We start from the raw sequence: 26723 nt of genomic DNA, 5'->3' as shown, positions 1-26723 counted from the left end.
TACAGAGGGATGGGATAGGGTAGGAGGGAGGAGAGACTGTAGTAGATACAGAGGGATAGGGTAGGGGGGAGGAGAGACTGTAGTGGATACAGAGGGATAGGGTAGGAGGGAGTAGAGACTGCAGTAGATACAGAGGGATGGGATAGGAGGGAGGAGAGACTGTAGTAGATACAGAGTTATGGGATAGGGGGGAGGAGAGACTGTAGTAGATAAAGAGGGATAGGGTAGGGGGGAGGAGAGACTGTAGAGGATACAGAGGGATAGGGTAGGAGGGAGTAGAGACTGCAGTAGATACAGAGGGATGGGATAGGAGGGAGGAGAGACTGTAGTAGATACAGAGGGATAGGGTAGGAGGGAGGATAGACTGTAGTAGATACAGAGGGATGGGATAGGGTAGGAGGGAGGATATACTGTAGTAGATACAGAGGGATGGGATAGGGTAGTAGGGAGGCGAGACTGTAGTAGATACAGAGGGATGGGGTAGGGGGAAGGAGTGACTGTAGTGGATACAGAGGGAAGGGATAGGGTAGGAGGGAGGAGAGACTGTAGTGGATACAGAGGGATGGGATAGGGTAGGAGGGAGGAGAGACTGTAGTGGATACAGAGGGATGGGATAGGGGGGAGGAGAGACTGTAGTGGATACAAAGGGATAGGGTAGTAGGGAGGATAGACTGTAGTAGATACAGAGGGATGGGGTAGGGGGGAGGAGAGACTGTAGTAGATACAGAGGGATAGGGTAGGAGGGAGGATAGACTGTAGTAGAGACAGAGGGATGGGGTAGGGAGGAGGAGAGACTGTAGTAGATACAGAGGGATAGGGTAGGAGGGAGGAAAGACTAATGGATACAGAGGGATAGGGTAGGAGAGATGGAGAGACTGTAGTAGATACAGAGGGATGGGGTAGGAGGGAGGAGAGACTGTAGTAGATACAGAGGGATGGGGTAGGAGGGAGGAGAGACTGTAGTAGATACAGAGGGATAGGGTAGGAGGGAGGAGAGACTGTAGTGGATACAGAGGGATGGGATAGGGTAGGAGGGAGGAGAGGCTGTAGTGGATACAGAGGGATGGGATAGGATAGGGGAGGAGAGACTAGTAGAGACAGAGAGATAGGATAGGAGGGAGGGAGGAGAGACTGTAGTAGATACAGAGGGATGGGATAGGGTAGGATTGAGGAGAGACTGTAGTGGATACAGAGTGATGGGATAGGGAAGGAGGGAGGAGAGAATATAGTGGATACAGAGGGATGGGATAGGGTAGGAGGGAGGGAGGAGAGACTGTACTGGATACAGAGAGATAGGGTAGGGGGGAGGAGACCATGTTGTGGATACAGAGGGAAGGGATAGGGGGAGGAGAGACTGTAGTAGATACAGAGGGATAGGATAGGGTAGGAGGGAGGAGAGACTGTAGCAGATACAGAGGGATGGGATAGGAGGGAGGAGAGACTGTAGTGGATACAGAGGGATGGGATAGGGTAGGAGGGAGGAGAGGCTGTAGTGGATACAGAGGGATGGGATAGGATAGGGGGAGGAGAGACTGTAGTGGATACAGAGGGATAGGGTAGGAGGGAGGATAGACTGTAGTAGATACAGAGGGATAGGGTAGGAGGGAGGAGAGACTCTAGTGGATACAGAGGGATAGGGTAGGGGGGAGGAGAGACTGTAGTGGATACAGAGGGATGGGATAGGAGGGAGGAGAGACTGTAGTAGATACAGAGGGATAGGGTAGGAGGGAGGAGAGACTGCAGTAGATACAGAGGGATGGGATAGGGTAGGAGGGAGGAGAGACTGTAGTAGATACAGAGGGATGGGATAGGGTAGGAGGGAGGAGAGACTGTAGTGGATACAGAGGGATGGGATAGGGTAGGAGGGAGGAGAGACTGTAGTGCATACAGAGGGATGGGATAGGAGGGAGGAGAGACTGTAGTAGATACAGAGGGATAGGGTAGGGTAGTAGGGAGGAGAGACTGCAGTAGATACAGAGGGATAGGGTAGGAGGGAGGAGAGACTGTAGTGGATACAGAGGGATAGGGTAGGGGGGAGGAGAGACTGTAGTAGATACAGAGGGATAGGGTAGGGGAGAGGAGAGACTGTAGTAGATACAGAGGGATGGGATAGGGGGGAGGAGAGACTGTAGTGGATACAGAGGGAAGGGGTAGGGGGGAGGAGAGACTGTAGTGGATACAGAGGGATAGGGTAGGGGAGAGGAGAGACTGTGGTGGATACAGAGGGAAAGGGTAGTAGGGAGGAGAGACTGTAGCAGATACAGAGGGATAGGATAGGAGGGAGGATAGACTGTAGTGGATACAGAGGGATGGGATAGGAGGGAGGAGAGACTGTAGTGGATACAGAGGGATGGGATAGGGTAGTAGGGAGGAGAGACTAGTAGATACAGAGGGATAGGGTAGGGGGGAGGAGAGACTGTAGTAGATACAGAGGGATAGGGTAGAAGGGAGGAGAGACTGTAGTAGATACAGAGGGATAGGGTAGGAGGGAGGAGAGATTGTAGTAGATACAGAGGGATGGGATAGGAGGGAGGAGAGACTGTAGTGGATACAGAGGGATGGGATAGGGTAGGAGGGAGGAGAGGCTGTAGTGGATACAGAGGGATGGGATAGGATAGGGGGAGGAGAGACTGTAGTGGATACAGAGGGATAGGGTAGGAGGGAGGATAGACTGTAGTAGATACAGAGGGATAGGGTAGGGGGGAGGAGAGACTGTAGTAGATACAGAGGGATAGGGTAGGAGGGAGGAGAGACTGTAGTGGATACAGAGGGATGGGATAGGAGGGAGGAGAGACTGTAGTAGATACAGAGGGATAGGGTAGGAGGGAGGAGAGACTGCAGTAGATACAGAGGGATGGGATAGGGTAGGAGGGATGAGAGACTGTAGTAGATACAGAGGGATGGGATAGGGTAGGAGGGAGGAGAGACTGTAGTGGATACAGAGGGATGGGATAGGGTAGGAGGGAGGAGAGACTGTAGTGCATACAGATGGATGGGATAGGAGGGAGGAGAGACTGTAGTAGATACAGAGGGATAGGGTAGGGTAGTAGGGAGGAGAGACTGCAGTAGATACAGAGGGATAGGGGTAGGAGGGAGGCGAGACTGTAGTGGATACAGAGGGATAGGGTAGGGGGGAGGAGAGACTGTAGTAGATACAGAGGGATAGGGTAGGGGAGAGGAGAGACTGTAGTAGATACAGAGGGATGGGATAGGGGGGAGGAGAGACTGTAGTGGATACAGAGGGAAGGGGTAGGGGGGAGGAGAGACTGTAGTGGATACAGAGGGATAGGGTAGGGGAAGAGGAGAGACTGTGGTGGATACAGAGGGAAAGGGTAGTAGGGAGGAGAGACTGTAGCAGATACAGAGGGATAGGATAGGAGGGAGGATAGACTGTAGTGGATACAGAGGGATGGGATAGGAGGGAGGAGAGACTGTAGTGGATACAGAGGGATGGGATAGGGTAGTAGGGAGGAGAGACTAGTAGATACAGAGGGATAGGGTAGGGGGGAGGAGAGACTGTAGTAGATACAGAGGGATAGGTTAGAAGGGGAGGAGGGACTGTAGTAGATACAGAGGGATAGGGTAGGAGGGAGGAGAGATTGTAGTAGATACAGAGGGATGGGATAGGAGGGAGGAGAGACTGTAGTGGATACAGAGGGATGGGATAGGAGGAAGGAGAGACTGTAGTGGATACAGAGGGATAGGGTAGGAGGGAGGAGAGACTGTAGTAGATACAGAGGGATGGGATAGGAGGGAGGAAAGACTTTAGTGGATACAGAGGGATAGGATAGGGTAGTAGAGAGGAGAGACTGTAGTAGATACAGAGGGATAGGATAGGGTAGTTGGGAGGAGAGACTGTAGTGGATACAGAGGGATGGGATAGGGTAGGAGGGAGGAGAGACTGAATTAGATACAGAGGGATAGGGTAGTTGGGAGGAGAGACTGTAGTAGATACAGAGGGATGGGATAGGAGGGACGAGAGACTGTAGTGGATACAGAGGGATGGGGTAGGTGGAGGAGAGACTGTAGTGGATACAGAGAGATGGGATAGGGTAGTAGGGAGGAGAGACTGTAGTGGATACAGAGGGATAGGGTAGGAGGGAGGAGAGACTGTAGTAGATACAGAGGGATAGGGTAGGAGGGAGGAGAGACTGTAGTAGATACAGAGGGATGGGGTAGGGGGGAGGAGAGACTGTAGTGGATACAGAGGGATAGGGTAGTAGGGAGGAGAGACTGTAGTGGATACAGAGGGATGGGATAGGAGGGAGGAAAGACTGTAGTGGATACAGAGGGATGGGATAGGGTAGGAGGGAGGAGAGACTGTAGTGGATACAGAGTGATGGGATAGGGAAGGAGGGAGGAGAGAATGTAGTGGATACAGAGGGATGGGATAGGGAAGGAGGGAGGGAGGAGAGACTGTAGTGGATACAGAGGGATGGGATAGGGTAGGAGGGAGGAGAGACTGTAGTAGATACAGAGGGATGGGATAGGGTAGGAGGGAGGAGAGACTGTAGTAGATACAGAGGGATGGGATAGGGTAGGAGGGAGGAGAGACTGTAGTAGATAGAGAGGGATGGGATAGGGTAGAAGGGAGGAGAGACTAGTAGAGACAGAGGGATAGGATAGGAGGGAGGAGAGACTGTAGTAGATACAGAGGGATGGGATAGGGTAGGAGGTAGGAGAGACTGTAGTGGATACAGAGGGATGGGATAGGGTAGGAGGGAGGAGAGACTGTAGTGGATACAGAGGGATGGGATAGGGGGGAGGAGAGACTGTAGTGGATACAAAGGGATAGGGTAGGAGGGAGGATAGACTGTAGTAGATACAGAGGGATGGGGTAGCGGGGAGGAGAGACTGTAGTAGATACAGAGGGATAGGGTAGGAGGGAGGATAGACTGTAGTAGATACAGAGGGACGGGGTAGGGAGGAGGAGAGACTGTAGTAGATACAGAGGGATAGGGTAGGAGGGAGGAAAGACTAATGGATACAGAGGGATAGGGTAGGGAGAGATGGAGAGACTGTAGTAGATACAGAGGGATGGGGTAGGAGGGAGGAGAGACTGTAGTAGATACAGAGGGATGGGGTAGGAGGGAGGAGAGACTGTAGTAGATACAGAGGGATAGGGTAGGAGGGAGGAAAGACTAGTGGATACAGAGGGATAGGGTAGGAGGGAGGAGAGACTGTAGTAGATACAGAGGGATGGGATAGGGTAGTAGGGAGGAGAGAATGGAGTAGATACAGAGGGATAGGGTAGGAGGGAGGAAAGACTAGTGGATACAGAGGGATAGGGTAGAAGGGAGGAGAGACTGTAGTAGATACAGAGGGATGGGATAGGGTAGTAGGGAGGAGAGAATGGAGTAGATACAGAGGGATGGGATAGGAGGGAGGAGAGACTGTAGTAGATACAGAGGGATGGGTAGGAGGGAGGAGAGACTGTAGTGGATACAGAGGGATGGGATAGGGTAGGAGGGAGGAGAGGCTGTAGTGGATACAGAGGGATGGGATAGAATAGGGGGAGGAGAGACTAGTAGAGACAGAGGGATAGGATAGGAGGGAGGGAGGAGAGACTGTAGTAGATACAGAGGGATGGGATAGGGTAGGATTGAGGAGAGACTGTAGTGGATACAGAGTGATGGGATAGGGAAGGAGGGAGGAGAGAATGTAGTGGATACAGAGGGATGGGATAGGGTAGGAGGGAGGGAGGAGAGACTGTACTGGATACAGAGAGATAGGGTAGGGGGGAGGAGACCATGTTGTGGATACAGAGGGAAGGGATAGGGGGAGGAGAGACTGTAGTAGATACAGAGGGATAGGATAGGGTAGGAGGGAGGAGAGACTGTAGCAGATACAGAGGGATGGGATAGAAGGGAGGAGAGACTGTAGTAGATACAGAGGGATGGGATAGGAGGGAGGAGAGACTGTAGTAGATACAGAGGGATGGGATAGGGTAGGAGGGAGGAGAGACTGTAGTAGATACAGAGGGATGGGATAGGGTAGGAGGGAGGAGAGACTAGTAGAGACAGAGGGATAGGATAGGAGGGAGGGAGGAGAGACTGTATTAGATACAGAGGGATGGGATAGGGTAGGAGGGAGGAGAGACTGTAGTGGATACACAGGGATGGGGTAGGGGGGAGGAGAGACTGTAGTAGATACAGAGGGATAGGGTAGGAGGGAGGAAAGACTAGTGGATACAGAGGGATAGGGTAGGAGGGAGGTGAGATTGTAGTAGATACAGAGGGATGGGATAGGGTAGTAGGGAGGAGAGACTGTAGTAGATACAGAGGGATGGGATAGGAGGGAGGAGAGACTGTAGTAGATACAGAGGGATAGGGTAGGAGGGAGGAGAGACTGTAGTAGATACAGAGGGATGGGATAGGGTAGGAGGGAGGAGAGACTGTAGTGGATACAGAGGGATGGGATAGGGTAGGAGGGAGGAGAGACTGTAGTAGATACAGAGGGATAGGGTAGGGGGGAGGAGAGACTGTAGTGGATACAGAGGGATAGGGTAGGAGGGAGTAGAGACTGCAGTAGATACAGAGGGATGGGATAGGAGGGAGGAGAGACTGTAGTAGATACAGAGGGATGGGATAGGAGGGAGGATAGACTGTAGTAGATACAGAGGGATAGGGTAGGGGGGAGGAGAGACTGTAGAGGATACAGAGGGATAGGGTAGGAGGGAGTAGAGACTGCAGTAGATACAGAGGGATGGGATAGGAGGGAGGAGAGACTGTAGTAGATACAGAGGGATAGGGTAGGAGGGAGGATAGACTGTAGTAGATACAGAGGGATGGGATAGGGTAGGAGGGAGGATATACTGTAGTAGATACAGAGGGATGGGATAGGGTAGTAGGGAGGCGAGACTGTAGTAGATACAGAGGGATGGGGTAGGGGGGAAGGAGTGACTGTAGTGGATACAGAGGGAAGGGATAGGGTAGGAGGGAGGAGAGACTGTAGTAGATAAAGAGGGATAGGGTAGGAGGGAGGAGAGACTGTAGTGGATACAGAGGGATAGGGTAGGAGGGAGGAGAGACTGTAGTGGATACAGAGGGATAGGGTAGTAGGGAGGAAAGACTGTAGTGGATATAGAGGGATAGGGTAGGAGGGAGGAGAGACTGTAGTGGATACAGAGGGATAGGGTAGGAGGGAGGAGAGACTGTAGTGGATACAGAGGGATAGGGTAGGAGGGAGGAAAGACTGTAGTGGATACAGAGGGATAGGATAGGGTAGGAGGGAGGGAGGAAAGACTGTAATAGATACAGAGGGATAGGATAGGAGGGAGGAGAGACTGTAGTAGATACAGAGGGATGGGATAGGAGGGAGGATAGACTGTAGTGGATACAGAGGGATAGGATAGGAGGGAGGAGAGACTGTAGTAGATACAGAGGGATAGGGTAGGAGGGAGGATAGACTGTAGTGGATACAGAGGGATAGGGTAGTAGGGAGGAGAGACTGTAGTAGATACAGAGGGATGGGATAGGAGTGAGGAGAGACTGTAGTGGATACAGAGGGATGGGATAGGGTAGGAGGGAGGAGAGACTGTAGTAGATACAGAGGGATAGGGTAGGAGGGAGGAGAGACTGTAGTAGATACAGAGGGATAGGGTGGGAGGGAGGAGATACTGTAGTGGATACAGAGGGATGGGATAGGGTAGTAGGGAGGCGAGACTGTAGTAGATACAGAGGGATGGGGTAGGGGGAAGGAGTGACTGTAGTGGATACAGAGGGAAGGGATAGGGTAGGAGGGAGGAGAGACTGTAGTAGATAAAGAGGGATAGGGTAGGAGGGAGGAGAGACTGTAGTGGATACAGAGGGATGGGATAGGGGGGAGGAGAGACTGTAGTAGATACAGAGGGATAGGGTAGAAGGGAGGAGAGACTGTAGTAGATACAGAGGGATAGGGTAGGAGGGAGGAGAGATTGTAGTAGATACAGAGGGATGGGATAGGAGGGAGGAGAGACTGTAGTGGATACAGAGGGATGGGATAGGGTAGGAGGGAGGAGAGGCTGTAGTGGATACAGAGGGATGGGATAGGATAGGGGGAGGAGAGACTGTAGTGGATACAGAGGGATAGGGTAGGAGGGAGGATAGACTGTAGTAGATACAGAGGGATAGGGTAGGAGGGAGGAGAGACTCTAGTGGATACAGAGGGATAGGGTAGGAGGGAGGAGAGACTGTAGTGGATACAGAGGGATGGGATAGGAGGGAGGAGAGACTGTAGTAGATACAGAGGGATAGGGTAGGAGGGAGGAGAGACTGCAGTAGATACAGAGGGATGGGATAGGGTAGGAGGGATGAGAGACTGTAGTAGATACAGAGGGATGGGATAGGGTAGGAGGGAGGAGAGACTGTAGTGGATACAGAGGGATGGGATAGGGTAGGAGGGAGGAGAGACTGTAGTGCATACAGATGGATGGGATAGGAGGGAGGAGAGACTGTAGTAGATACAGAGGGATAGGGTAGGGTAGTAGGGAGGAGAGACTGCAGTAGATACAGAGGGATAGGGTAGGAGGGAGGCGAGACTGTAGTGGATACAGAGGGATAGGGTAGGGGGGAGGAGAGACTGTAGTAGATACAGAGGGATAGGGTAGGGGAGAGGAGAGACTGTAGTAGATACAGAGGGATGGGATAGGGGGGAGGAGAGACTGTAGTGGATACAGAGGGAAGGGGTAGGGGGGAGGAGAGACTGTAGTGGATACAGAGGGATAGGGTAGGGAAGAGGAGAGACTGTGGTGGATACAGAGGGAAAGGGTAGTAGGGAGGAGAGACTGTAGCAGATACAGAGGGATAGGATAGGAGGGAGGATAGACTGTAGTGGATACAGAGGGATGGGATAGGAGGGAGGAGAGACTGTAGTGGATACAGAGGGATGGGATAGGGTAGTAGGGAGGAGAGACTAGTAGATACAGAGGGATAGGGTAGGGGGGAGGAGAGACTGTAGTAGATACAGAGGGATAGGTTAGAAGGGAGGAGAGACTGTAGTAGATACAGAGGGATAGGGTAGGAGGGAGGAGAGATTGTAGTAGATACAGAGGGATGGGATAGGAGGGAGGAGAGACTGTAGTGGATACAGAGGGATGGGATAGGAGGAAGGAGAGACTGTAGTGGATACAGAGGGATAGGGTAGGAGGGAGGAGAGACTGTAGTAGATACAGAGGGATGGGATAGGAGGGAGGAAAGACTTTAGTGGATACAGAGGGATAGGATAGGGTAGTAGAGAGGAGAGACTGTAGTAGATACAGAGGGATAGGATAGGGTAGTTGGGAGGAGAGACTGTAGTGGATACAGAGGGATGGGATAGGGTAGGAGGGAGGAGAGACTGAATTAGATACAGAGGGATAGGGTAGTTGGGAGGAGAGACTGTAGTAGATACAGAGGGATGGGATAGGAGGGACGAGAGACTGTAGTGGATACAGAGGGATGGGGTAGGTGGAGGAGAGACTGTAGTGGATACAGAGAGATGGGATAGGGTAGTAGGGAGGAGAGACTGTAGTGGATACAGAGGGATAGGGTAGGAGGGAGGAGAGACTGTAGTGGATACAGAGGGATAGGGTAGAAGGGAGGAGAGACTGTAGTGGATACAGAGGGATAGGGTAGGAGGGAGGAGAGACTGTAGTAGATACAGAGGGATGGGGTAGGGGGGAGGAGAGACTGTAGTGGATACAGAGGGATAGGGTAGGAGGGAGGAGAGACTGTAGTGGATACAGAGGGATAGGGTAGTAGGGAGGAGAGACTGTAGTGGATACAGAGGGATGGGATAGGAGGGAGGAAAGACTGTAGTGGATACAGAGGGATGGGATAGGGTAGGAGGGAGGAGAGACTGTAGTGGATACAGAGTGATGGGATAGGGAAGGAGGGAGGAGAGAATGTAGTGGATACAGAGGGATGGGATAGGGAAGGAGGGAGGGAGGAGAGACTGTAGTGGATACAGAGGGATGGGATAGGGTAGGAGGGAGGAGAGACTGTAGTAGATACAGAGGGATGGGATAGGAGGGAGGAGAGACTGTAGTAGATACAGAGGGATGGGATAGGGTAGGAGGGAGGAGAGACTGTAGTAGATAGAGAGGGATGGGATAGGGTAGAAGGGAGGAGAGACTAGTAGAGACAGAGGGATAGGATAGGAGGGAGGAGAGACTGTAGTAGATACAGAGGGATGGGATAGGGTAGGAGGTAGGAGAGACTGTAGTGGATACAGAGGGATGGGATAGGGTAGGAGGGAGGAGAGACTGTAGTGGATACAGAGGGATGGGATAGGGGGGAGGAGAGACTGTAGTGGATACAAAGGGATAGGGTAGGAGGGAGGATAGACTGTAGTAGATACAGAGGGATGGGGTAGCGGGGAGGAGAGACTGTAGTAGATACAGAGGGATAGGGTAGGAGGGAGGATAGACTGTAGTAGATACAGAGGGATGGGGTAGGGAGGAGGAGAGACTGTAGTAGATACAGAGGGATAGGGTAGGAGGGAGGAAAGACTAATGGATACAGAGGGATAGGGTAGGAGAGATGGAGAGACTGTAGTAGATACAGAGGGATGGGGTAGGAGGGAGGAGAGACTGTAGTAGATACAGAGGGATGGGGTAGGAGGGAGGAGAGACTGTAGTAGATACAGAGGGATAGGGTAGGAGGGAGGAATGACTAGTGGATACAGAGGGATAGGGTAGGAGGGAGGAGAGACTGTAGTAGATACAGAGGGATGGGATAGGGTAGTAGGGAGGAGAGAATGGAGTAGATACAGAGGGATAGGGTAGGAGGGAGGAAAGACTAGTGGATACAGAGGGATAGGGTAGGAGGGAGGAGAGACTGTAGTAGATACAGAGGGATGGGATAGGGTAGTAGGGAGGAGAGAATGGAGTAGATACAGAGGGATGGGATAGGAGGGAGGAGAGACTGTAGTAGATACAGAGGGATAGGGTAGGAGGGAGTAGAGACTGTAGTGGATACAGAGGGATGGGATAGGGTAGGAGGGAGGAGAGGCTGTAGTGGATACAGAGGGATGGGATAGAATAGGGGGAGGAGAGACTAGTAGAGACAGAGGGATAGGATAGGAGGGAGGGAGGAGAGACTGTAGTAGATACAGAGGGATGGGATAGGGTAGGATTGAGGAGAGACTGTAGTGGATACAGAGTGATGGGATAGGGAAGGAGGGAGGAGAGAATGTAGTGGATACAGAGGGATGGGATAGGGTAGGAGGGAGGGAGGAGAGACTGTACTGGATACAGAGAGATAGGGTAGGGGGGAGGAGACCATGTTGTGGATACAGAGGGAAGGGATAGGGGGAGGAGAGACTGTAGTAGATACAGAGGGATAGGATAGGGTAGGAGGGAGGAGAGACTGTAGCAGATACAGAGGGATGGGATAGAAGGGAGGAGAGACTGTAGTAGATACAGAGGGATGGGATAGGAGGGAGGAGAGACTGTAGTAGATACAGAGGGATGGGATAGGGTAGGAGGGAGGAGAGACTGTAGTAGATACAGAGGGATGGGATAGGGTAGGAGGGAGGAGAGACTAGTAGAGACAGAGGGATAGGATAGGAGGGAGGGAGGAGAGACTGTATTAGATACAGAGGGATGGGATAGGGTAGGAGGGAGGAGAGACTGTAGTGGATACACAGGGATGGGGTAGGGGGGAGGAGAGACTGTAGTAGATACAGAGGGATAGGGTAGGAGGGAGGAAAGACTAGTGGATACAGAGGGATAGGGTAGGAGGGAGGTGAGATTGTAGTAGATACAGAGGGATGGGATAGGGTAGTAGGGAGGAGAGACTGTAGTAGATACAGAGGGATGGGATAGGAGGGAGGAGAGACTGTAGTAGATACAGAGGGATAGGGTAGGAGGGAGGAGAGACTGTAGTAGATACAGAGGGATGGGATAGGGTAGGAGGGAGGAGAGACTGTAGTGGATACAGAGGGATGGGATAGGGTAGGAGGGAGGAGAGACTGTAGTAGATACAGAGGGATAGGGTAGGGGGGAGGAGAGACTGTAGTGGATACAGAGGGATAGGGTAGGAGGGAGTAGAGACTGCAGTAGATACAGAGGGATGGGATAGGAGGGAGGAGAGACTGTAGTAGATACAGAGGGATGGGATAGGAGGGAGGATAGACTGTAGTAGATACAGAGGGATAGGGTAGGGGGGAGGAGAGACTGTAGAGGATACAGAGGGATAGGGTAGGAGGGAGTAGAGACTGCAGTAGATACAGAGGGATGGGATAGGAGGGAGGAGAGACTGTAGTAGATACAGAGGGATAGGGTAGGAGGGAGGATAGACTGTAGTAGATACAGAGGGATGGGATAGGGTAGGAGGGAGGATATACTGTAGTAGATACAGAGGGATGGGATAGGGTAGTAGGGAGGCGAGACTGTAGTAGATACAGAGGGATGGGGTAGGGGGGAAGGAGTGACTGTAGTGGATACAGAGGGAAGGGATAGGGTAGGAGGGAGGAGAGACTGTAGTAGATAAAGAGGGATAGGGTAGGAGGGAGGAGAGACTGTAGTGGATACAGAGGGATAGGGTAGGAGGGAGGAGAGACTGTAGTGGATACAGAGGGATAGGGTAGTAGGGAGGAAAGACTGTAGTGGATATAGAGGGATAGGGTAGGAGGGAGGAGAGACTGTAGTGGATACAGAGGGATAGGGTAGGAGGGAGGAGAGACTGTAGTGGATACAGAGGGATAGGGTAGGAGGGAGGAAAGACTGTAGTGGATACAGAGGGATAGGATAGGGTAGGAGGGAGGGAGGAAAGACTGTAATAGATACAGAGGGATAGGATAGGAGGGAGGAGAGACTGTAGTAGATACAGAGGGATGGGATAGGAGGGAGGATAGACTGTAGTGGATACAGAGGGATAGGATAGGAGGGAGGAGAGACTGTAGTGGATACAGAGGGATAGGGTAGGAGGGAGTAGAGACTGCAGTAGATACAGAGGGATGGGATAGGAGGGAGGAGAGACTGTAGTAGATACAGAGGGATGGGATAGGAGGGAGGATAGACTGTAGTAGATACAGAGGGATAGGGTAGGGGGGAGGAGAGACTGTAGAGGATACAGAGGGATAGGGTAGGAGGGAGTAGAGACTGCAGTAGATACAGAGGGATGGGATAGGAGGGAGGAGAGACTGTAGTAGATACAGAGGGATAGGGTAGGAGGGAGGATAGACTGTAGTAGATACAGAGGGATGGGATAGGGTAGGAGGGAGGATATACTGTAGTAGATACAGAGGGATGGGATAGGGTAGTAGGGAGGCGAGACTGTAGTAGATACAGAGGGATGGGGTAGGGGGAAGGAGTGACTGTAGTGGATACAGAGGGAAGGGATAGGGTAGGAGGGAGGAGAGACTGTAGTAGATAAAGAGGGATAGGGTAGGAGGGAGGAGAGACTGTAGTGGATACAGAGGGATAGGGTAGGAGGGAGGAGAGACTGTAGTGGATACAGAGGGATAGGGTAGTAGGGAGGAAAGACTGTAGTGGATATAGAGGGATAGGGTAGGAGGGAGGAGAGACTGTAGTGGATACAGAGGGATAGGGTAGGAGGGAGGAGAGACTGTAGTGGATACAGAGGGATAGGGTAGGAGGGAGGAAAGACTGTAGTGGATACAGAGGGATAGGATAGGGTAGGAGGGAGGGAGGAAAGACTGTAATAGATACAGAGGGATAGGATAGGAGGGAGGAGAGACTGTAGTAGATACAGAGGGATGGGATAGGAGGGAGGATAGACTGTAGTGGATACAGAGGGATAGGATAGGAGGGAGGAGAGACTGTAGTAGATACAGAGGGATAGGGTAGGAGGGAGGATAGACTGTAGTGGATACAGAGGGATAGGGTAGTAGGGAGGAGAGACTGTAGTAGATACAGAGGGATGGGATAGGAGTGAGGAGAGACTGTAGTGGATACAGAGGGATGGGATAGGGTAGGAGGGAGGAGAGACTGTAGTAGATACAGAGGGATAGGGTAGGAGGGAGGAGAGACTGTAGTAGATACAGAGGGATAGGGTAGAAGGGAAGAGAGACTGTAGTAGATACAGAGGGATAGGGTAGTAGGGAGGAGAGACTAGTAGATACAGAGGGAAGGGGTAGGGGGAAGGAGTGACTGTAGTAGATACAGAGGGATAGGGTAGAAGGGAAGAGAGACTGTAGTAGATACAGAGGGATAGGGTAGAAGGGAAGAGAGACTGTAGTGCATACAGAGGGATAGGGTAGTAGGGAGGAGAGACTAGTAGATACAGAGGGAAGGGGTAGGGGGAAGGAGTGACTGTAGTGGATACAGAGGGAAGGGATAGGGTAGGAGGGAGGAGAGACTGTAGTGGATACAGAGGGATGGGATAGGGTAGTAGGGAGGCGAGACTGTAGTAGATACAGAGGGATGGGGTAGGGGGAAGGAGTGACTGTAGTGGATACAGAGGGAAGGGATAGGGTAGGAGGGAGGAGAGACTGTAGTAGATAAAGAGGGATAGGGTAGGAGGGAGGAGAGACTGTAGTGGATACAGAGGGATAGGGTAGGAGGGAGGAGAGACTGTAGTGGATACAGAGGGATAGGGTAGTAGGGAGGAAAGACTGTAGTGGATATAGAGGGATAGGGTAGGAGGGAGGAGAGACTGTAGTGGATACAGAGGGATAGGGTAGGAGGGAGGAGAGACTGTAGTGGATACAGAGGGATAGGGTAGGAGGGAGGAAAGACTGTAGTGGATACAGAGGGATAGGATAGGGTAGGAGGGAGGAAAGACTGTAATAGATACAGAGGGATAGGATAGGAGGGAGGAGAGACTGTAGTAGATACAGAGGGATGGGATAGGAGGGAGGATAGACTGTAGTGGATACAGAGGGATAGGATAGGAGGGAGGAGAGACTGTAGTAGATACAGAGGGATAGGGTAGGAGGGAGGATAGACTGTAGTGGATACAGAGGGATAGGGTAGTAGGGAGGAGAGACTGTAGTAGATACAGAGGGATGGGATAGGAGTGAGGAGAGACTGTAGTGGATACAGAGGGATGGGATAGGGTAGGAGGGAGGAGAGACTGTAGTAGATACAGAGGGATAGGGTAGGAGGGAGGAGAGACTGTAGTAGATACAGAGGGATAGGGTAGAAGGGAAGAGAGACTGTAGTAGATACAGAGGGATAGGGTAGTAGGGAGGAGAGACTAGTAGATACAGAGGGATAGGGTGGGAGGGAGGAGAGACTGTAGTGGATACAGAGGGATGGGATAGGGTAGGGGGGAGGAGAGACTGTAGTAGATACAGAGGGATAGGGTAGGAGGGAGGAGAGACTGTAGTAGATACAGAGGGATAGGGTAGGAGGGAAGACAGACTGTAGTAGATACAGAGGGATAGGGTAGGAGGGAGGAGAGACTGTAGTAGATACAGAGGGATAGGATAGGGGGAGGAGAGACTGTAGTAGATACAGAGGGATGGGATAGGAGGGAGGAGAGACTGTAGTGGATACAGAGGGATGGGATAGGAGGGAGGAGAGACTGTAGTAGATACAGAGGGATAGGATAGGGGGAGGAGAGACTGTAGTAGATACAGAGGGATAGGGTAGGACGGAGGAAAGACTGTAGTGGATACAGAGGGATGGGATAGGGTAGGAGGGAGGAGAGACTGTAGTAGATACAGAGGGATGGGATAGGGGGAGTAGAGACTGTAGTGGATACTCAGGGATGGGGTAGGAGGGAGGAGAGACTGTAGTGGATACAGAGGGATGGGATAGGGGGAGGAGAGACTGTAGTGGATACAGAGGGATGGGATAGGGGGAGGAGAGACTGTAGTGCATACAGAGGGATGGGGTAGGAGGGAGGAGAGACTGTAGTGGATACAGAGGGATGGGGTAGGAGGGAGGAGAGACTGTAGTGGATACAGAGGGATGGGATAGGGTAGAAGGGAGGAGAGACTGTAGTGGATACAGAGGGATGGGATAGGAGGGAGGAGAGACTGCAGTAGATACAGAGGGATGGGATAGGGTAGGAGGGAGGAGAGACTGTAGTAGATACAGAGGGATAGGGTAGGAGGGAGGAGAGACTGTAGTAGATACAGAGGGATAGGGTAGGATGGAGGAGAGACTGCAGTAGATACAGAGGGATGGGATAGGGTAGGAGGGAGGAGAGACTGTAGTGGATACAGAGGGATGGGATAGGGTAGGAGGGAGGAGAGACTGTAGTAGATACAGAGGGATAGGGTAGGAGGGAGGAGAGACTGTAGTAGATACAGAGGGATAGGATAGGGGGGAGGAGAGACTGTAGTAGATACAGAGGGATAGGGTAGGAGGGAGGAGAGACTGCAGTAGATACAGAGGGATGGGATAGGGTAGGAGGGAGGGAGGAGAGACTGTAGTGGATACAGAGGGATGGGATAGGGTAGGAGGGAGGAGAGACTGTAGTGGATACAGAGGGATGGGATAGGGTAGGAGGGAGGAAAGACTGTAGTAGATACAGAGGGATAGGGTAGGGGGGAGGAGAGACTGTAGTGGATACAGAGGGATGGGGTAGGGGGGAGGAGAGACTGTAGTGGATACAGAGAGAAGGGGTACGGGGGAGGAGAGACTGTAGTGGATACAGAGGGATGGGATAGGGTAGGAGGGAGGAAAGACTGTAGTAGATACAGAGGGATGGGGTAGGGGGGAGGAGAGACTGTAGTGGATACAGAGAGAAGGGGTACGGGGGAGGAGAGACTAGTGGATACAGAAGGATGGGGTAGGGGGGGAGGAGAGACTGTAGTGGATACAGAGGGATGGGGTAGGGGGGGAGGAGAGACTGTAGTGGATACAGAGAGAAGGGGTACGGGGGAGGAGAGACTAGTGGATACAGAAGGATGGGGTAGGGGGGAGGAGAGACTGTAGTGGATACAGAGGGATGGGGTAGGGGGGAGGAGAGACTAGTGGATACAGAGAGAAGGGGTACGGGGGAGGAGAGACTAGTGGATACAGAAGGATGGGGTAGGGGGGAGGAGAGACTGTAGTGGATACAGAGAGAAGGGGCACGGGGGAGGAGAGACTAGTGGATACAGAAGGATGGGGTAGGGGGGAGGAGAGACTGTAGTGGATACAGAGAGAAGGGGTACGGGGGAGGAGAGACTAGTGGATACAGAAGGATGGGGTAGGGGGGAGGAGAGACTGTAGTGGATACAGAGAGAAGGGGTACGGGGGAGGAGAGACTAGTGGATACAGAAGGATGGGGTAGGGGGGAGGAGAGACTGTAGTGGATACAAAGGGATGGGGATGAAGAGAGAGTAAATGGGAGACAGCAGAGTTCTGAAAATCATGGAAATTTCCATTAGTTGTCCCCAATGCAGTAAAAAACTGCAGTCAGCAGTGATCCATTGCCCAGCATAACTCTTAGTTCCGTGTTGTCATCCCTTAGAGATCGGAGAGAGAGCAAGGCCCTGACAGGGCTACTATGGTTTGGTTAGGTTACCATGGTAACAGATGGGGAGCATTCAGCATAACAGTGCCACTGCGTATTATACAGTGGTCAGTCACTGCAGCTTGGGATGACAATGTGTTGTGTGCTTGTGTCTGCTTTCCAGTGTGGGACTACAGCACAGGGCGAGTTGGAGGACCGCTCGTTTGTTCTGAAATCAAGCTCAAGGATTGGGTGGAGGGTGAGTGACACAGAAAGACAGGGAGGAGGCCCCTGGGTCTCTTTATCCACACACACACACTTATGAAAACAATGTCATATAGTTTACTGATCCATCCCGCATTATTTACACACACGCCCTAGTCAGTGTGAGAGATGGACAGCGTTTTACGGGAAAAATCCCTCTTTCATATTTCAACTGCACCATGACCTTGTAAGGAAGTCATTCAGAACACAACTCTTTCCTCGGTACAGTTTTCCATCATACAGTGCCTTCAGAAAGTATTCACACCCCTTCAATTACAAGGTGGGATTAAAATGTATTTGTCATTTTTTTGTCAACAATCTACGCAAAATACTCTAATGTCAAAGTGGAAATTTGATTACATAGATATTCAAACCCCTGAGTCAATACATGTTAGAATCACCTTTCTGCGTAAGTCTCTAAGAACTTTGTACACCTGGATTGTACAATATTTGCACATTATTCTTTTAAAAAGTTGGTTGTTGATAATTGCTAGACAGCCATTTTTAAGTCTTGCCATAGATTTAAGTCAAAACTGTAAATAGGCCACTCAGGAACATTCAATGGTGTTTGGGTAAGCAACTCCAGTGTATATTTGGCCTTGTGTTTTATGTTATTGTCCTGCTAAAATGTGAATTTCTCTCCCAGTGTCAGTTGGAAAGCAGACTGAACCCGGTTTTCCTCTAGGATATTGCCTGTGCTTAGCGCTATTCCATTTATTTTTATCCTAAAAAACTCCCTATCCCTTGAGAATGACAAGCATACCCATAACATGATGCAGCCACCACCATGCTTGAAAATATGAATAGTGGTACTCAGTGTTGTGTTGTGTTGGATTTGCCCCAAACATAATGTCTTTGACACATTATTACTTAAGTGCCTTTTTGCAAACAGAATGCATACAGAGAGGAGGTAGTCATTCAAAAATCATGTTAAACGCTATTATTGCACACAGAGAGTCCATGCAACTTATTATGTGACTTGTTATGCACATTTTTACTCCATAACTTATTTATGCCTGCCATAACAAAGGGGTTGAATACTTATTGACTCAAGACATTTCAGCTTTTCATTTTTAATTAATTCGTACAAATGTAAAAAAAAATGTCCACTTTGACATTATGGGGTATTGTGTGTAGGCCAGTGACACAACATCAATTTTATCTGTTTAAATCCAAATTCAAGCTGTAACACAACAAAATGTGGAATAAGTCAAAGGTGTGAATACTTTCTGAAGCGACTGTACATGGTCTATTCTGTGCTAATCGTTTTATCTAATCTAGTTTATTCTATCCTAGTTTGGACCACAGAAAAAGGACATGCTGTCTGTATTTTATCCACTCTGTGTTTCCTCTGTATTAACAGTACACTGTACTCTCTATATTTCTGTGTCCATCTACTCTGCTGATATCTATTGGTCTTTATTTCCTTCCCTGCTATGTCCTCCAGGTGGCTACCACAGCACAGACACGCCCAACCCACAAGGTGAGATCCTGATTGGCGGGCCCAACGTTACCATGGGTTACTACAAGAATGAGGCCAAGAACCAGGACTTCTTTGTGGACGACAACGGCCAGCGCTGGTTCTGTACGGGAGACATAGGAGAGGTCCATCCTGATGGATGCCTCAAGATCATTGGTGAGGAGCAGGGCTAACACCTCTAACTGAATGTCCTCATTCTCAGTTTCTGAATAAAGAGACATCTACTCTATTCCAAAGTGTTCCCGTTCACCATGGTTATGCACCCAAGTTCATATTTGCTAAGATAAACATTTACTTTTGGGCATGTCCATCAAAGGAGGCTGGTGGGAGGAGCTATAAGAGGATGGGCTCATTGTAATGGCTGGAATGGAATCAATGCAACGGAGTCAAACACATTGTGTTTGATGTGTTTGGCACCATTCCATTGATTCCATTCCAGCCATTATAATAAGCCCGTCCTCCTCTAGCTCCTCCCACCAGCCTCCTCTGATGTCCATATACAGTACCATGTAAAAAAACATCCCTGATACCACCTACGTCACCACACCGCATCAACGTCATGCCAAAACCACTGAAACCCCCTATGCCCCTACGTTCATTTATCAGTCTAGCAGGACAGCTCCCAAGAACAACTATTTCTCAATTCCACCTCACTTCTCAGAATTCCTCTTGAGTTGTGTTTACTTTAGACTGACAGAAATCCTAATGCTCTCTGTTGTCTATATCTGTCTGTAAAGATTTGCTGTGCAATGGAAAATGTGCTTTTTCTCCTCCAGTTCTCCCCCACCCCCCCCACACACACACACATACAGTGTGACAGTGTGTCCCTGTGTCTACAGATCGTAAGAAGGACCTGGTTAAGCTCCAGGCAGGAGAGTATGTGTCTCTGGGGAAGGTGGAGGCCATGCTGAAGAACTGCCCCCTTATAGACAACATCTGTGCCTACGCCAACAGGTGTGTGTGTGTGTATGAATCAGTCTATGTAAAAAAACAGAGACATGGTGGTGTCTTCTTAACCGTTATCTCTCTTCAGTGAAGAGATGTACGTGATTGGCTTTGTGGTGCCCAATCAGAAGCATCTGCTGTCGCTAGCGGAGCAGTATTGTATCCGGGGCTCGTGGGAGGAGCTGTGTAACAACGCTGCCATGGAGGGGGTGGTCCTGCAGGTCATCACTGAGGCTGCCCTATCAGGTGAGAGGTCAAAGGTCATCACACCTTGGAGAGAGAGGAGAGGGCAGTTATGCAGCCGATGGAAGTGGTAGTAGTAGATACACGCTAAAGTCCGTTTGAAGCTCTACTTTTGTCATCCATTCCTTTTGGTGATTTCTTCGGTTTCACCTCTGACTGGAGTTGTGATGTATTTCTTCTTCTTGTCTGCCTGTGCAGCCCAGCTGGAGCGGTTTGAGATCCCCCGTAAGATCCGTCTGAGCCCCGACCCCTGGACCCCCGAGACGGGCCTGGTGACCGACGCCTTCAAGCTCAAACGCCAGCAGCTGAAGAGTAAGTACCAGGATGACATCGAGAGAATGTATGGCGGGAAGTAGGACCAGACCAGAACCTCTCCAAGCACAGATCCAGCATCTGCCTCAAGCCTCCAAGCTTTTAGCTCCATCCTTCTATCCCCACCAGACCCCCATCCCGGACGAGCCCCCAGAAGCACTCAATTTACTTGAATCTACTTTATTCTAATGAGACCAAAAAAGATAGACAGAGAGAGAGATAGAGGGAGAGAAATAGATAGAGAAACAGATTGAGAAAGATAGAGGGAGAGAAATAGATAGAGAAACAGATTGAGAAAGATAGAGGGAGAGAAATAGCAATATCAAAGAGAGGAGGCTGTGTTGGAATATTTCTACTGTTCATTCGATGAAATGGCTTTGCTTAAAAATTCTAATCAATAGACAATAAATAAAGCCCTGAAGACTGTTAGAGAGAAGGATTAGTTAGGAGAGAGTAAGTAAAGGGTGTTGTTGGAACACCCTAATATCTCCATGTTCATTCCACTTCTTGCCCATGTTCATTCCACTTCTTGCCCATGTTCATTCCACTGCTTGCCCATGTTCATTCCACTTCTTGCCCATGTTCATTCCACTTCTTGCCCATGTTCATTCCACTTCTTTCCCATGTTCATTCCACTGCTTGCCCATGTTCATTCCACTGCTTGCCCATGTTCATTCCACTTCTTGCCCATGTTCATTCCACTTCTTTCCCATGTTCATTCCACTGATTGCCCATGTTCATTCCACTGCTTGCCCATGTTCATTCCACTTCTTGCCCATGTTCATTCCACTTCTTGCCCATGTTCATTCCACTTCTTGCCCATGTTCATTCCACTTCTTGCCCATGTTCATTCCACTTCTTGCCCATGTTCATTCCACTTCTTGCCCATGTTCATTCCACTTCTTCCCCATGTTCATTCCACTTCTTGCCCTCTTTGGAGATGGTTTTCCTCCAGATGTGAGTTATGAGACAGGACAGATAAGGTCATGTTGCCTGTTGATCTCTCTCTCTATCTGTGTGTGTGCGTGCGTGCGCGCGACAAGGACAAGAACTGGAGGAGAAACAGCACATTTTCCGTTGCCTGTTGAGCTCATGTCTGGTAGTGGTCCCGTGTGGCTTCGTTGGTACAGCATGGCATATGCCTGGGTTGTGGGTTTGATTCCAACGGGGGACCAGTACCAATGAAAATGTATGCACTCACTACTGTAAGTTGCTCTGGATAAAATCGTCTGCTAAATGACTAGTGAGTGTTGTTGACCGTTATTGAAGCACAAGCTCAGGTTAGTTGGAAAACATTGTTTTAACACCAATGCTCTTCTGTCTGAGGGTGTCAGGAATGCTAAGCCATGAGAGCCTGTAGAGTGTAAGTACCATTAACATTGCAATTAATAGCTGTTATATAATTATTCGTTTTTCTCCTTTAATTATGTGATTCTGTCCACATTAGTCTAGAGTCCTCATTGGCTGATTCTCTCTACAAGTTCCAAATCCAGGGCTCCTCTTTGGCTAATTCTCAGCCCTGTTCCTGAAGCCAGGTTTTTCCATTGCTTATTCTCTGGTTTATTTCAGAACCTAGTTCTGCCCGGAGACTAGTCTTATTTCCTGCAGGACAGGAAGCAACTAGCTGTCGTCGTTTCTTTTTGTTGTGGTTGTTCTGTTTTGTTGATCCTGTTTCTCCTGCTTAGTGAGGCTTTAGCACTGTGATTTCTATTAGATTCCCATCTGCCCATCTGATCCTACAGGCACAAAGTCAACAGAAGGTTCAGAGAGACTAAGATAATGACTTTATTGTGCCCATGGGGAAATGTGTGTTGTGGCTAGGGCAGGGAAATGTTGAGTCTCTGCACCTAGAATAAAAACCTTTCGCGGTGAATATACACGACATGGACAAAAGTATGTGGACACCTGCTCGTCGAACATCTCTTTCCAAAATCATGGGCATTAATATGGAGTTGGTCCCCCCCTTTGCTGCTATAACAGCCTCCATTCTTCTGGGAAGGCTTTCCACTAGATGTTGGAACATTGCTGCGGGGACTTGCTTCCATTCAGCCACAAGAGCATTACTGAGGTTGGAACTGATGTTGGGCGATTAGGCCTAGCTAGTAGTCGGCATTCCAATTCACCACAATGGTGTTCAATGGGGTTGAGGTCAGGGCTCTGTGCAGGCCAGTCAAGTTCTTCCACATCAATCTTGACAAAACATTTCTGTATTGACCTCGCTTTGTGCAGGGGGGCATCGTCATGCTGAAACAGGAAAGGGCCTTCCCCAAACTGTTGCCACAAAGTTGGAACCACAGAATTGTCTAGAATGTCATTGTATGCTGTAGCGTTAAGATTTCCCTTCACTGAAACTAAGGGGCCTAGCCCGAACCATGAAAAACAGCCCCAGACCATTATTCCTCCTCCACCATTGGCAACTCTAGCAGGCCAGATATTTGACGAACTGTCTTGTAGGAAAGGTGGCATCCCTATCACGGTGCCATGTTGAAAATCACTGAGCTGGGCCATGCTACTGCCAATGTTTGTCTATGGAGATTGCATGGCTGTGTGCTCAATTTTATACACCTGTCAGCAACGGATGTGGCTGAAATAGCCAAATCCACTAATTTGAAGGGTTGACAACATACTTTTGGCCATGTAGTGTATGTATTTCAGAACTCTTCCCTTGCCATTTCTGTCATTAATACAATTGTTATTATTTATGGTAATGCAAATTAATAATACTCTTGTCATAAACTCATAATGTTTGTAAGAAATATGTAGATTGGTGAATAACATTTTCTTTCAGTGGTAGAAAACATATTTGTACTCTGTTATAGGTGTGCACTTACGTAAACCACACATTCACTAATGTAACACTGTTGTTCTAGAACCACTGCCATGCTTGGAGTAAACAGTATGCCATATGATAATATAACATTTGGACCAAACTAAGATGGGATTACTTGGCCGACGGCAAGAAAAGATGCACACAAAACACTTCCATACAACAGTTGAGAATTTAAAGATTTTAGCTAAGAGCTCAGCATTTGTGTGTGTGTGTGTGTGTGTGTGTGTGTGTGTGTGTGTGTGTGTGTGTGTGTGTGTGTGTGTGTGTGTGTGTGTGTGTGTGTGTGTGTGTGTGTGTGTGTGTGTGTGTGTGTGTGTGTTCTCACACTTGAAAAAGCCATTCCTTGTACGTTGTTGAATGTGATACACCACAGCAAAAGATGGCCTCAAGCTTTCCTAAATGGTACAAACATTGCTCTGTAGAACATCATTCCACACATGACACCTGTTGCCTTTTCTTGTGATTTCAAGTGGATAACTACATATAGGAAATATTTTAATAACAATGCTGTACACAGTAATGAAATATATAGTTTCTTGACAGTATGTGTTACTGTAACCCAGAATAACATGCATTTCTGATATTTTCCTGTATACTGTACACACAGTATATGAGGGGCAGTGATCACTGAAAAAGGAATATGTTAAATCTATTGAATCTATTGATAGACCCGTTTTGGAAATCCTCTCCCTGTTTGTCTGGGGAATCTGCCTTGTAACATAAGTGCATCAATTGTATTTATTAGTAATTTGCCTTGGAATTGATTACATGAAGAAATAAATAAAGATTGTGTTTGGTCTATCAGAGCTGTCCTGCGTTATTTGAGTGCAAATTGATAAATTAGGTTGTTCTCCATTATGTCTTCCATTACAATTAGACCCATAATAAAGCAGTGATTGGTGACACACATTAGGTGGTTATGATGATGATGACTGCGTGAGAAAGTTCTGTTTGAGCTGTAAGAACGAACTCTTTGAACTTAATTTATCCAATAAGCTCAAAAGGGACCAGGCTAATCAAATTAACCAATCGTCATTTGTCATTGCCTACTATTTTACGGCAAACATTTCCAAACCCTTCCCTTTAGCACTATCCAAGACAATTTGTTGCTTAAGTGGTTAAATTCTGTTTAATTATCTGTAATAAGAACATTTAACATGTCGGTGAATGTGTAGTAATAGCCCACTAAGCACGAATCAAATATTTTTTTTTGTAATTGAACAGAATTGGAACATAGCGTTTCAAAATCTGATAACCATTGTTTGTCACATTTTTGTCTGGGCAGTGTCCACTCCGAAATTTGTGTCCACTCCGAAATTTGACATTGGGCCAAAACTTGCCTCTCGACTACAGTCCACTCACGTGATTGGTGACGTCCCAAGGTCGCTATATAAATATTCCCATGTACTTGGATATCCTGTTAAATTCAATAGGCGCACACTCCCACGAAGCCACGGATCACACGGGTTCACATGTTCCACAGTTCTGTTGCTCGGTAAGTTGGATAAGTAGTGTATCATTAGTAACAATAGGCCATTGTTAACTAAGTTATGTCTTATAAAAGTTTAATTTGGCTATAATTCGTAAAAGTGTGGGTAAAGAATCAATATCATAACCTCTGTAATGTATCTATTTTTACAGGAAACTTTTCATTCCACCTCATAAACTCCACGGAGGATGGAGAAGTCACACAACTTCACAACGCCCCAAGTTCTTCCCCTGCAGAGGGCTAATGATGCTTCCCAAACGGACAAAAGCTATGGCAACGCATACGTGTACATTTTCATAGTAATCTCCTTCTATGGAGTCTTCCTCGTTGGTATAATGCTGGGCTATGTTCGCTCCAAAAGGCGGGAGAAGAGAAGGTCGAACGTTTTTACGCGCCTGGTGCACGAGGAGGAGCAGCGGGAATGGGGCGCGCTGAAAAAGAAGCACAGCATCACTATGACCTCCTTCCAGGTATCGCTTCCCTTCTCCGCGGGGAGCCAGGATGTCAATGAAGGAAGAGTCCTGAGCTCCCCTCTGGCCTGCGCCCTGTTCTCCATTGAACAAACCAGTGTCAGTTCACTGTGCTCCTCCGCCGACGCGCGCTTTGCCATAGAGGAGGAGTCGGACAGCGGGACCGCGGAGGGACCGGACGAGACCCTGAAGGGCAGTTCTACTGACAACAGCGACGACTCCGCCGAGATACAGATACTCGGAGAGGAACTGTGACGCTCAGAACAGATGATGAGAGGGGAAATAAACGCAAAAAACTGTAGACTTTCCATCCCTCTACGTCATATAGGAAATACGTGGAGAAATTAAAGACTGGTAAAGTTTAGCTTGACATATGGAACAATTGCTCTCTAACCATCCGGTTCTGAGCATTGAAACGTACCTGGAACCCACTTGAAATATATTTTCTGTAACGAAATCCTCTTAAGATGTAGCCTAATGATTTCACTGTGCAGTGTTCATAATGTCTATGTAGGTTTACTTGGGGTTGTTGTGTAAATTGAAGAGAAGAAAAAAAAACAGTTGAAAAAAAGAATGATCTGTTTAAGAGATTTAAGAGATATGGTTCTTCTTGACTCTTCTTGGGAAAAACATTTTTTCTAATTTTGAAAAAACTTTGTTGCAATATCTAGTTTTCTCCAAAAGGGGGCAGTGCTGCAGTAGTTTTCCACCACCTGTTGCTGGGGCACACCAGTAATTTCAATAGAATCAACATAACATGGGGTTTACCGACCTGTCCTTGCATTGTCTTATTTGTTCTGAAGTGTTGACATACTAATTTATAAAATAAGAAGCAATTTTTTCAGGCAGTTAGCTGATTATTTATTTTGACTTATTTACATTTACATAATTTAGCACAATTAGCAGACACTCTTATCCAGAGCCACTTAAAGGAGAAAACAGTGTCAAGTACCTTGTTCAAGGACACATTGCCAGATCTTTCACCTAGTTGGCTCGGAAATTTGAACCAGCACCCTATATCTGACAAGTCATCATACGGTAAGATTAGGCCAAACCATCCCACCCACTGGAGATCTTCCCATCAGTGGCGGTTCTAGACCATTTCAACTGGGGGGGGCCAAGCTGGGGCCAGTTGTACTATTAGAGGGGCCAGTTACATTAGACGTTATTGTTGTCATATCGTTTTCTTCACTGCATTGCAGGCATTAGCAGGCAAAAGACCATGTTCATAATCATTAGTGTTCCGCGTTGCCACTGTCTAATAACGGATGTAAAAAAAGAATGATAGCAAAAATTAGTTATGTAAGGGGGCCACAAGGGGGTCCAAAATTGTCACATGGGCACTGGTCCCCCCAGAACCGCCCCTGCTTCCCAT

General features: G+C 48.8%; 2 protein-coding genes across 3 annotated transcripts in view; both read left to right on the top strand.

The window, feature by feature from the left end:
• Positions 1–24190, top strand: part of LOC106581311 (fatty acid CoA ligase Acsl3) — a 90454-nt gene extending 66264 nt beyond the window's left edge. For both annotated transcript variants that reach the window (XM_045703936.1, XM_045703935.1), the window contains 5 exons: positions 17500–17574; positions 19027–19215; positions 19899–20013; positions 20093–20250; positions 20446–24190. In XM_045703936.1, coding sequence (XP_045559892.1) covers positions 17500–17574; positions 19027–19215; positions 19899–20013; positions 20093–20250; positions 20446–20603 — 695 coding nt within the window. In that variant the 3' untranslated portion in view covers positions 20604–24190. The remainder of the gene's footprint in view (positions 1–17499; positions 17575–19026; positions 19216–19898; positions 20014–20092; positions 20251–20445) is intronic.
• A 621-nt stretch (positions 24191–24811) lies between these two features.
• On the top strand, positions 24812–26191 carry kcne4 (potassium voltage-gated channel, Isk-related family, member 4). Its single transcript, NM_001140660.1, is given in 2 exon segments — positions 24812–24884; positions 25031–26191. A coding segment is annotated over 1 exon segment (537 nt). The 5' UTR covers positions 24812–24884; positions 25031–25066; the 3' UTR covers positions 25604–26191.
• The last annotated feature ends 532 nt before the right edge of the window (positions 26192–26723 follow it).

Source organism: Salmo salar, chromosome ssa20 (genome assembly GCF_905237065.1).
Source record: "Salmo salar chromosome ssa20, Ssal_v3.1, whole genome shotgun sequence".
NCBI lineage: Eukaryota > Metazoa > Chordata > Actinopteri > Salmoniformes > Salmonidae > Salmo > Salmo salar.
Note: the sequence above shows the minus strand (reverse complement) of the source record. Positions and strands in the feature narration are given on the sequence as shown.